General features: G+C 40.7%; 1 protein-coding gene across 9 annotated transcripts in view; it reads left to right on the top strand.

Moving 5' to 3' along the window:
* The window catches only part of ADCYAP1R1 (ADCYAP receptor type I), a 137,719-nt gene that overhangs the window by 94,928 nt on the left and 30,021 nt on the right, over window positions 1-12,770 (top strand). For all 9 annotated transcript variants that reach the window (XM_039549635.1, XM_039549641.1, XM_039549640.1 and 6 more), the window contains 6 exons: window positions 3,003-3,038; window positions 3,628-3,669; window positions 5,352-5,455; window positions 5,967-6,064; window positions 6,540-6,672; window positions 8,822-8,975. In XM_039549635.1, coding sequence (XP_039405569.1) covers window positions 3,003-3,038; window positions 3,628-3,669; window positions 5,352-5,455; window positions 5,967-6,064; window positions 6,540-6,672; window positions 8,822-8,975 — 567 coding nt within the window. The remainder of the gene's footprint in view (window positions 1-3,002; window positions 3,039-3,627; window positions 3,670-5,351; window positions 5,456-5,966; window positions 6,065-6,539; window positions 6,673-8,821; window positions 8,976-12,770) is intronic.

Below are 12,770 nucleotides of genomic sequence, written 5' to 3'. Positions count from 1 at the left end.
TTTATAGATATAAATATATAAAAATATATCTCTTTATATCTATATATAAAAACATCTGCTAATATATACACATGAAAATGTATTAATATATCTGTATATATATGTACATATGCGTGTATATAAATGTATGTACAGAGATATATGATATATCTTTATAAAAATACAGAAATTTAAATAAATACATGGAAATATAAAAACATATTCATACACCCACAAATATATTTGTGTATGTGTGCATTTTATCCCAATGCTCAACAGATGAACTTTGACTTTTTGTTGTAACTCAGGGCATGACATTCAATGTAAATCTAATTAACTTCCCAGTAGCTTAACTTATTAGTGAAAATTGGATTGATGAATCAAGCCTAAAAGCCTGTACAGACGAAGGTTGTACTGGAACTTTCTTCAGTACATTAGTTAGGATTCAGGTATAGAAATATATGTTAATAAAAGGCTTGTTTTCTCCTAAAAATCAGAACATTAACGTTGTTGGAAAAGTGAATCCCTTCATAATGCCCAAACAAAGTGAAATGCAATAATAATTTGGCTATAAATTTTTAAAAAACACAAGCCTTTTCATTTCAGAAAAAACTACATTAGTATGATGTTTTAACTGTTATTACAGATGTCATGAAATTAAAAATGAGCTAAAATCTAATATTTTAACATCAGTGGTACTACCTGCCATCTATATTTACAATGGAATAATGATAATTTTTATTTCATGCTTTTTAGATTGTAGGGGAAAAATAGCTGCATTCAAAACATTTAAATTTAAGAGAAATGTCTTTTTCTGGCCATCACTGTAATATGCAGGATGCCAGGAACATCAGGCATCAATCTACTTAATATTGGCCTGGTCTTTCTCCAGAAAGAATTCTGCACAATTTTAATGTCAAATTACTCCACAAATGATAAAATAAAACTGGATTTTTATGAGTCAAAGTGGTTTTTAGAGATTTTCTTGCAGCTTCTTCTTACCCTGCTTGTGTGGGTCGTTGTAAGATCCAGGCTGCTGAGTGAGGAGAACTCACTTAAGGGACAAGTTCCATCAGAGCTGCTGGTTCGAGTGGCAGATGCTGTGAAAAACACTGTGAAAGAAGTGATAAAGGAGTGGTGGTTTGCTCTTTGATCCTCTCATTGCCTGGTAAACCCACAGATAAAAATTCCCACACCACAACCTGACATCTGTGTTCTGAATTCTGATTTTATCAACACACCCTATTTTAGAAACACATCCCGATTTTGGCAACAAATTCCTAAATCTGAGCTACATCACTGCTAATAAACCCGGGGTTTGGTGGATTTAAGAGGAGAAAAGGTCTCTCCAAACTATTGTGCAGAGCCATCCCTGTTACTCTGCAGCATCGCTGCTTCAGTCCCGTGCAGCAGCTGAACCACCTTGGCTGCAAAATGTTTGCTCAGAGCGCTGGGGACTCCTCTTCTGAATTTAGAGACTTCCCCAACATCTGCAAATACCCAAGAATTAAGGAGTCACAAAATATCCTGAGTTAGAAGGGACCCACCAGGATCATCCAGCCCAGCTCCTGGCCCCGCACAGACACCCCAAAATCCCACCCTGTGCATCCCTGGGAGTGTTGTCCAAACACTCCTGGTGCTCTGGCAGCCTTGGGGCCACTCCCATTCCCTGGGGAATCTGGGCAGTGCCCCAGCACCCTCTGGGGGAAGAACCTTTTCCTAAAATCCAGCCTAAATTCTTACATGGGAAATCCTGTGAGCAGCTGGAGTTGGGAAGAGAAGGATGGAGACCTCAGGTGTTCTCGCAGTGGCTTCCAGTATCAACCCTCCAAAGTCCCCAGCGGGTTGGATGTGCAGGTTTGATGTTTAGTAATCCATCCAAAGTTGCAGCACAGCCTCTCTGATGCTTCAGATGAATTTTCTATACTCCCACCACCATTTTCACATTAAACCCTCTTTTCTCTCTCTTAAAAGCTAAACATTCACATCTGATTTACTTCAGAGGGGACACAGAAATCAACGAATTTCAAATTATGTGAATTATAAAATAAAAAATGTGTTTTATGTTGTGCTGAAAAGCCTCCTGTTATTATTTTATTTCTTTAGATGCTTTCTCCTTTCCCATAGGATCAAAATCAGTCTTTGTTTGGATTTTACTTTTAATAAAAACCTTCTCACACAATTTGGGGAAGGTTTTTCCAATCCCTAATTAACATTTGACCATTGGGGTTAAAAGGGGAACAACCTGAAGCCCTGAGGCTGCCCCAGAGGATGCAGAACTAAACTGATGAGAACATTTAACCTGCTCTAGTGGTCAGTGAAGTGCTGGAAACGTTTTTTCCCTGATTTCTGGGCCACTGTCAGAGCGATTTGCAGCAGCTCCCTGAGGCTCCTCTGTGCACGATGCAGCAGCTCCACTCCCTGGCTCAAGGCAGCTCCTCCTCCTGCATCCCCAACTGAGCCAGGATCCACCCAGGAGTCAGGAGAGTCTGATTTCAGCCCAATTCGGATTAAACATTGAGCACAGCAGGTGGGAGGTTGGTTTGGCATCATTCCAACAATTTATTTTGGAAGAACAAAAGAAAGGGAAAGGAAGATTTCTAATGTAAACCCAAAGTTTTATCATTTCCCACTGTAACAGTTGTATTTTTTAGAAACTACTCAGCATGGGTTTGGGAACAATGTTTTGGAAATGTGTGAGTCTTTCTTCAGAACCTTCCCCTGAAAAATAATTTTTAAAAATCCACAAAAATCCTCCTACATCTGTTTTTCTTATTCTTCCCAGAGTCTGATGAAACTTCATGATAACCAGATACTTAACAAAACAATACAATCATCATCTTCGGAAAACCCTTTTCCATTCATAAATACTCAGGACTAATACAGAAATAAAGATTCAAACTTGCAGTTCTTCTCTGGGCTCTGCTACATCCGTTCCTCTTATGGGAGTCAAGCTTTTATCAAAATTAAATTGCAAACTATGATCAGGACTGAATTAATTGTTTTCATTCTTCTAATTTCAGGTTGGGAAGTGGATAATTTGGGGCAAACCCATGCAGGTAAGAACCAGTTGTGCTGCCTACATCCTCGGTACGTCTGTTCCCAAAAATTGTGTGCACATGATAATACCAGAGTACTGAAAAGTTGTTTGTGTATCAACCATTATGACAATGATACGTGTACTTAACTGCAATACTTGCAGAAAAAGTGAAATTAAAAATCTCATGAATCAAAGTGATTTAACCTAATCTTACTTAAACCAATTAGTTACTGCTCTTTGTCGTTGATGGATGGAAACAATTTTTCATTAATTCTCTGAAAACTGATCGTATTTAAATACCTGTGGATTATAAATGTGAATTCCTAAAGATATAATATTTGACTTCTATAATTTTACAATAAGCTTTGCTCCTGTTTGATTGTATGTGGTTTTAGTTCTAAATTTAGAGGTTCAACTTTGATTTAAACTCTCAAGTAAATCTGTGTTTACTTCCTGAGAAGACAGCACCAAGTATTTATTGCCTTTGGGCCTGATCTAAACAAATAAAAATCAATTGCACTCCATTCACTGATTTCCACAGAGACCAGTTTGGGCCCTAATAGAAAACACAATCAAAACAATTTCATACTCAATTTCCACTTTTCTAGGTGATTATGACCTGCTGGAAAGCACAGCCCAGTCTCTCCTAGGTAAGAAACAGAACCATGGAAATTTTTTTCTCTCTTTTTATTTCTCTCTGTTAAAAAGGAAGCTGAGCTTTTTTCCTGCCGTTTTGCTATTATTTTCTAATCAGTTCTAATTGTTATGACACATTTTCTGCTCTGTTACTTTTAGCAATAACATGAAAATTTATTCCTCCTCTCTTAAGCCTTGCAATCTAGCAAGTATGCTGCTATAAATTATATCTACCTGCTTAACAATAATTGCTAAATAGTGTTAAAGAAAGTCAGCACCATGATTCAGTGCTTTTTTTTTTCCATAGAAAACTAGGGATGAATGTGCAAGAGTAATTTAACAAAATGTGCCAAGTAATGCAATGTTCTTAAATGAACGCTGTGGTTAAAGAGATATATTCTGCTGCATGGGTGGCAAACAGATCCTCTAAAAGAAGGTTAAAAGTAAGGTTATGAGAGACTAAACTGCTCTAAGAATGCAAAGCAGCACAACTTTAATAGCAAACCCAAGCCTTAGAAATTTCCATCTGTTTTGGTCAAGATGCAACTGAAACTCCAAAAAGTGTGATAATTTGATAAATGGAGGCTGTTCCTTTGTGCTGGAGAGGAAGAAGTGCAGCAGCAGCTCAGCCCTAATTTTTTAGGAAGGCCACTGAGCTTTGGGAAGAATAATGGTGCTTCCAAAGAGCCCCCCAGTGGCTGTCCTACCTCAGGCAGCTTTGTAGGAAAATGAATGTCAAGAGACTCTTCCTCTTCTGTTCCCAACTCTGCCTTCCCAGTGTGGTTTTTAAGCCTAAATGTGCCAGTGAAGGCATTTAGGAGCTGGTTCTTATATGAGATTACCCAAAACATTAAGGTACTTAAGCCAATATTTGCATAAAATTAATATTCTAAACCAGGATTGGAACAATGAATAGACAGAGGAATGTGAGAAGCTCTGAATTCACCAGCTGAGGTCACCCTGGGCATCTGGAGATGCAAAGGAACATTTTGCCATGAAGACAGGGATGGGAGAGAGATTCCCATTCCATCTTCGTTTTCTGCAGACCCTTCCCACAAAGTCACGCTCAGATCAGAGCCTGGGCTTGAAGATAAGTGAGTGGGATGTGTGTTCTCTGACTACAGCAGATCAATCCAGCTGCCTGTCCATGGATATGTAATGGCTATTCGAGATATCCCACAGTATCCTGACTGGCTTCCAGCACCTGGACAGAAAAGATCGTGTTAGCCTGGTGTTTTCTCACCAGTCCCATGCATTTGCCTCCGATACAGACCACTAAAAATAGCACAAAGGGCCTGTTTTTAAGCACTGGACTTCCCCTTTAGCCACCTGGAGTGGAGATACCTTCATCAAAGCTGTGCTCCTGGGATGCCTTTTCAAGAGAAATGGACATTTAGCTGAGCCCTGGTTCAGGAACCCACTTGAGAACGAGATTTTTGGTGGCTTGGAGACACTGAATATACTGATTAAATGTTTTTGCTCTCTGGTGACCAACTGTAGTAGTAGCCATCCATAGGCACCTCTTGCAGGACTGGATCATTTAACATGTCATTAAATTTCAAGAATTAAATCCATGGATAGGCAGACAAACAGCGCTTTCAGGAGAACTGTGGGGTTTTCCTTGCACCAAGGGGAGGAAGGGGATGTCTTGGGGTTTTTTCATGGGATGTCACGTTCCCCCCTGTCCTTGGCATAGGGGACATCAGCAGGAACTGCACTGAGGATGGCTGGTCTGAACCTTTCCCTCACTATTATGATGCCTGCGGCTTCGATGAGAACGAAACAGAGTCCGATAACCAGGTGCAAATTAATCTCATAATTAAAAACAAATGAAGGGGTGGGGGGAGCAGCAGGCTGCTTTCTGTCCAGCCTCTGGTCATGTTCTGATGTGACAGCGATTAGAACAAACAATCAGATGTACATGGGCATAAAACTGTGAGAAGTGAGATCTGAATCCTTCCTGGGCCTGTATTGAATATTTATAGGGGATAAGCTTTTAATGTTGATGTAGATTGGAACTTTTAGAATCATGGGCTAACCCCTATTCTCTCCCTGGTGATAAAGGATCTCATAGCCAATTCTTTTTTCTATAAATTCTTACAAAAAATATAGATATCCACTGCTAGCTCACTGATAAATAACCTCATGGTGTGCAGACCCAGACATAGAGCAGAGCTTGATGTACAGTGAGATCTCAGAGGAAAGAACCCAGGCTGTTCAAGACACAGATCCTGCCTCTGGTTCTCCCTGCATATTGGCAGGTGTGTGGCTGTTGATGAACCCTTTAACCCTCTGGTTTTTGCCTCCCAAGGATTACTACTATCTCTCCGTGAAGGCTCTGTACACCGTGGGATACAGCACTTCCCTGGTGTCCCTCACCACTGCCATGGTCATCCTGTGTCGCTTCAGGTGAGTGGGGACACGAGCAGTGAGCTGCTCAGTCCCTGGAGGAAGGAAACTGGAGCTCAGCTGCCCCAAACAGAGTTAAAGCTTTTGTCTCACCTGAGGTAGAATAAGAAGGAGAAAATCCTTTAGCTGGGCTGCTCCCCCAGCTTGGACACACTCCAGAAGTCACATTTCAGCAGGGTATAAATGCAGCAGGAGAAGCTGTGCATCTGGTTTATGAAACTTCATGAGCTGCACTGGACTGGTTCTATTGTCTATTTTATGCTTCTCTGCATCCTTCTACAAGAAAATCCACAAATCCTCCTCTTGCTCAGGTTTAGGGTCAGTACTAACATAGTCCTGGCTTAGATGTTGCTGTTCTTAGCACCAACGTGCTCTGGACGAGTGTGTTCAGGCCCAGTGTGACATTTCCATGAAATAAAACTATTTTCTTCTTTCTTTCTCTTTTCCCCCCTCCCCCCACCTCTTTCCTCTCTAGGAAGCTTCACTGCACTCGGAATTTCATCCACATGAACCTCTTTGTTTCGTTCATCCTCCGTGCAATATCTGTATTCATTAAGGATGGAGTTCTTTATGCTGAGCAGGATGGCAACCACTGTTTTATCTCCACGGTGAGTCAAACTGAAACCAAAGCCTTTTCCTTCATTTTTTTTTCCAAAGTGAGATAACAAAAAGCAGTGGGGCAGGCAGCAGTCTGTGGAGTATCATGAGCTGAGATGTTATTGGGGGAAAGTTGGTGTTTAACCTCCCACCCAGTTCACAGCCGGACTGGGTGTTTCATCTCATGATGTCACCAGCATCCTTCAGAACAAGCCCACAGGTTTTTATTTCCTGACTCTACCCTGTTTGTTTCTCCCTTTCCCAGATCTGCTCAGTGGTAGGTGGGATGAGAGCAGACATGAGCAATTTCCTTCGACTGCAGGTCTGGTTTTTCTCCAGAGCCTCATTTGTTCTGGATGTCAGGCAGAGTCACATGTAAACAGGATGACCATTCAGACGCAGAGAATACATCTGATGGTCACACTTGCAGAAAATCATCAGCACTTCCCCCATCTTTGTCTCTGAAATGTGTAGTTTCATGCAGAGCACTCTTTCACTGATGCATTTAGCTGTATATTATGTGTAAATCCTGATTCCTTTCACATTTAAGGCTAGTATTTGATATGATAAATCAGCTCACTGGGTGTAATTATGGCAGAATTACAAACTGAGCTCTCCTTTATCCATCCAGTTATGAGCTAAATTCCCTGTGAGTCACTTCCACAAGGCAAGTGCAGCTGTGTAGTTTCCTAGTCAGCCTTTTCTTTGTCATTGAAACTAGTTTTTGCTCTTAATTCTTCTCCATGAGAAAGCTGAAGCCATGTAAGGTCTGTAGTTTGTTCATGTTGCTCTTCCAATGGTGGCATCTGCCTCTTTGTTTGGAAACACTTAAAGCATAAAACACGTTAAAATCAGCCATTTTATGGCCAGAGCTTCAGCCCTGGTAGAGCTTCCGTGAAGAAACTCGAGATCTGATGGTTTAAACACCTCGGTTGTAGATTTGGCCCAGAGGATGAAGTCTAAGTGGGAAGCAATCACTGCCTCCAGCAGGAGCTTCCATTTTATACACAAATTCTGCTGGGATTTGTTGGAAACTCCTGCTTTTGTAGGACTAATAGCATCCACCATTGCACCGGGGTGCAGCACTGGAAAGACCAATGTATCCCACTCTCACAGGGTAGAGCTTGGTTTCCACCTTAGGCTTTTGTCACAGAATCACAGAATCGTTTAGGTTGGAAAAACCCTCTAAAATTGAGTCCAACCATTCCCAAGCACCACCACATTCACCACTAAAGCACGTCCCCAAGTGCCACGTTTGCACGTCTTTTAAACACCTCCATGCATGGTAACTCCACCACTGACCTGGAGCCTGTTCCAGTGATTGACAACCCCTCTGTGAAGAAATTTTACCTAATAGCCGATCTCAACCTCCCCTGATGCAATTTAAGACAATTTCCTCTTGTCCTATCGTTTGTTACCTGGGAGAAGAGACTGACCTTGTTACCACCTCCTGTTAGGGAGTTGTAGACAGTGATAATGTCCTCCCTGAGCCTCCTTTTCTCCAGGCTAAACAAACTCCGTTCCTTTTTTAAAAAATTTAATGTTTTATTTTAATTCTATTTCTATTTTTCATTTTTCTTTAGTTTGCTCCTTCCCCCTCCTGTCCATGAATGAAAGCTTCCATCATTTTTTTACAGCTGATCACTCAGCCTCCTTTTTTCTCACACTTACTTCCATTTTCTGTCCTTGAGTGACAACACTGATGATGGATGGCAAGGAAGTGCAATTCCCAGCTGCACACAGGAGGGTTCATCCTTTCAGATCCTGCTCTCAGGGCTTTCCACAATCATCCTGCCATTTCACATCCTTCCCTAAGTTTCTCAGCACACAACTGGATTCTTTTCTTCCCTGCATTTAACCCTGGAAGGAGGCTTAAGTCCAGCAATTGGTGTTCTCTGGGGCTGTGGGCTCTCAGCAATGCAGGACATGCTCAAGCTGCTCTGCAGGTGCTTCTTGACCACTTCCCACTGGTAAAATTGGCTTCTTCCCCATCCAGGCTTTGCTGCCTAAGTGATACCTCACATTCTTCCCATTCTTTAAAACTTACTATTAAAAGTCCATAATACCAGTCCCAGCTTTTTCCACTGAGAGATTTGGAGAGCTTAAAAGCATTTTTTTCTGTTAGATTGAAATAACTTTGTTCTTCTTGCTCCTCTGCAGGTGGAATGCAAAGCAGTGATGGTGTTTTTTCACTACTGTGTCATGTCCAACTACTTCTGGCTGTTCATCGAGGGCTTGTACCTCTTCACTTTGCTGGTAGAAACCTTCTTCCCAGAGAGGAGATATTTCTACTGGTACACAATCATTGGCTGGGGTATGTGGCATTTCTTGTCTCAAATGTGTCTCAAGGGTGCAGGATGACTCCACAAACCATCTGGTATTTCCACATGCAGTTTCAAATTATAATTTTAGTCTTGGTATAAAAGTACCACCACAGCCCAAACTATGTTGTGATTTTTGGTGTGATTAGAGTTGCACTGAAATCTGGAGGACATCGCATCTCTTGCAGAGGTGTAATCCACAACAGAAAATTGCCTTCTACAAGATATGATCTTAATATCAACTTCTTCAGCTTAATCAAATCTGTAAGGCTGAGTCCAGTCCATTTTCTATGACTTCATTTGTGCCTTTCTCCCAGATAATGACTAAATAGAAAATGTATCCAAAAGAGTATTCACGTCTGCTTATCCTACCTGGATGGGAAATAAAAACTTGCAGTGGGAAGGAACAAGATTTGTTTCAGAAAAGCCAGTTAAATGATGATAACCACTGTAATTATTTTTCATTCTGGCCTTCTGGATATAAGTTGATTCCTGTGTTAATTCAAGCACTTCTTTGCTGATGTTTTTGTGCAGAAGTCGGATGGTGAATGCAGAAGAATACATTCATTTAAAATGTTCCCTGAGAAGGTTAAACTTCATTTTAATACATATATACACTTCTGAAATAATTAGAAATGATCCTGTATATTCATGTGTAAAGTTTACACACCAACCCCATGCCTTAAACTATTCTCCTTTGAAAACGCATCCTTATGTAGCCTGAACCTTCAAGAAATCAACAGATGGTCTTGTTTTTTCCCACCTGAAGCAGTTGTACACAAACCAAAATTTTTATCTCCTGGTAAAGACTCCCTACAGTAGGGAGAAGAAAAAAATGTTGGGAGAAGGTATAGAGATAAAGAAGGTATAGAGAGAAAAAAGTGAACAAATCATCATAAATAATCTGTGCCATAAAAAGGCTGTTGGAAATGGATGGTTACTGGAAAAGGCTTTTGGAAAAGGAACAGTTGGAAAAAGTGTTCAAAGTTCCTTTTGTACCATCTGCAGCTGTATAATCACATTATAGCTGAGAGAAAAGTGTGTTTCCATGGAGAAATTGGGGGTTACATACATGAAAATCTGACCATTAGAAAGGAAAGCAATGGAAAATTGCAAATTGTAAAATCTTTATAATCTGAACATAGATCAAAAGTTGAGTCCCTTTAATTAATTTTGCACAATTTTCATATGTGTCGATTTCTCTGAATGTGAGAATACTGAAAACCAGCATATATTAACCGACTTTAATATTTTTTTAATCAGTCCTTGTAATGAATGAACTACCCAGATGGATTCATTCTGCAATGCAACCTTAAAATATTTAGCGTTGAGTCCTGTAAATAATATCTGGCTGTTCAATTTATAGACCTGATGGAATCATGGAATGGTTTGTGTTGAAGAGGACCTTTAAAATTCATCTAATTCCAACCCCCTGCCATGGGCAGGGACACCTTCCACTATCCCAGGTGGCTCCAAGCCCCGTCCAACCTGGCCTTGGACACTTCCACAGGGATCCAGGAGCAGCCACAGCTTCTCTGGGCACCCTGTGCCAGGGCCTGCCCACCCTCACAGGGAGCAATTCGTTCCCCATATCCCATCTATCCCTGCCCTCTGGCAGTGGGAAGCCATTCCCTGGATCCTCTCACTCCAAGCCCTTGTCCTAAGTCCCTCCCCAGCATTCCTGAAGCCCCTTTAGGCCCTGGAAGGGTCTCTGAGGTCTCCTCAGAACCTTTTCTTCTCCAGGTGAACACCCCCAGCTCTTCCAGCTTTTCTCCACAGTAAAGGGGCTCCAGCCCTCGGAGCACCTTCATGGCCTCCTCTGGATTCATGGCAGCAGGTCCATGTCCAGCATATGCTGGGTGTCCCACACCTGGGCACAACACTCAAACCACTTCAGATTCAAAACAGTGTTATTAATGTCCTTTAGTAACTCTCCAGGTGTGGATGGTGTGAGGTTTGTTTCGTTCTTTTAAACACAATTATTTTCTCAGCTCTCGCGTGTTTCAGCTGCACTTGCACTTCCCCTGACCTGGTGGGAGCAATTGGCACTTTGCAAAGCCAACAGAGGCACTTCCAGACTCTGGATTCAATCCCTGGAGGGCAAAAGCAGCCCCTCAGCTCAGGTGGGGAGGGAGCTGCGCTGAAGCAGCACGAAACAAGAGCTCAGCACTTTGCAGCATCTGGATGTTTATCTGTTTCTTCAAATGTGCTGAGATGTCAGTGTCCTCATTTGATTAATGAGAACTGCATATGGCTCTGTTGATCCAGGCAATTTTTCCTTCCTAAATCTGCAATATGCTGGTGAATTCTCTGGATAGACTGCTGTCTTCCTGAGCTCTCTCCTAATGCCTGCTCATAACTCAGGGCAGCAGAAGTCAGCAAGAATAAATCTCAGCCTTCAGGGCTTGCCTGTTTTCTAATGTTCCTCAGAAGCTGAAAAGGAGGTGATGAAGAGATATAAATCTTTTGATGTAAAGAAAAGCAGTGTGAGTATTTGTATATTCATGCAGCAGATGGTTCAAAACTCCAAGCTGATCTGAAACGTGGGGTTTTTAACTGTATTTTTATGAAACATTCAGTTTTAATTCTGCCTTCCTGCACATTTTACAGATTTGGAGCACTATTCAAAGCATCAAAATTTATATAGAGGAAATCAGTGCAAACTAAATAAAACATGAGACCCATGTTTCACAGATTCATAGAATGGTTTGGATTGGAAGAGACCATAAAACTCATCTCATTCCAATCCTCCTGCCATGGACACCTTCCACCATCCCAGGTTGCTCCAAACCTCATCCAACCCAGCCTTGAACACTTCCAGGGATGAGACACCCATAGCTTCTCTGGGCAAATATTTGATATTTCAAGGTTAATTTGATAAAATGAAAATTAAAATTTGATATTTAAAAATTAATTTTAGCTCCTTTAAGGGCACAAAGATCTCAGTGTTTTCTAGGTGTTCACCTGTGAGAAAAGTAGACTTCGACTGAAATTAAATATGCATTTCTTTTCCCCAAAGCCTGTCATTTTATGTCTTTATATAATTTTCCCTTCAATTTTTTCTCTGTGTGGTTGTTTGAAGGGGGAGGACTCCATCAGTCACCCAGGTCTAACAGGGATATTTTTATTTCTGATGGTGGGAATATGATTAGACTGAGACTCGTCTAAGTGGGTTCAAATGGGTTACTAATTAATGTGACATCAACATAGCCTTGCAAAATGTATGAAATATAATTGTTCCTGTCAACTCGCCACAGTCTCGTTCACTGCTGGGAGATGGGGTTATCAAGGTCCTTGTTTTGTTTGCTTTTAAGCACTTTATTTTTCCAGAGGCGCCTGAACAGGTGTCAGTAATTTCTTAGTGAAAGATTTTATTTTCCAGACAGTGGAGATCCAACTTGTCTTGCATAAATGCATTATTTTATAAAAATATTTCCACTGAAAAATCACACTTTTAGTTTTTTTCAGAAAGGAAAATAAATCCAGGTTTTTCAGTGCATTCTTACTGTTTTAATTAAATTTGTATTTTACATGCATTTTTTGAAAGTGAAGAAATGTCTGAAATAGGAATTAAATCCTTACTCCAACATTCTCTTTTTGGAGTCTGTTCTTGTGTTTTGGTATTTTTTTAATGAAAAAAAATTAAATATTCCTGTGAGCTAAGGAAACTTCTTTTCTATGGATTTGTTTTGGTTACATAAGTAAAGCAAAACTGGTTATTTACACAGGAACAGAACAAATGCAACATATGTAAATCATTTACAACAAAACCACAGAAGAATACACAG

Source organism: Corvus cornix, chromosome 2, assembly GCF_000738735.6.
Source record: "Corvus cornix cornix isolate S_Up_H32 chromosome 2, ASM73873v5, whole genome shotgun sequence".
NCBI classification, from domain to species: Eukaryota; Metazoa; Chordata; class Aves; order Passeriformes; family Corvidae; genus Corvus; species Corvus cornix.
Note: the sequence above shows the minus strand (reverse complement) of the source record. Positions and strands in the feature narration are given on the sequence as shown.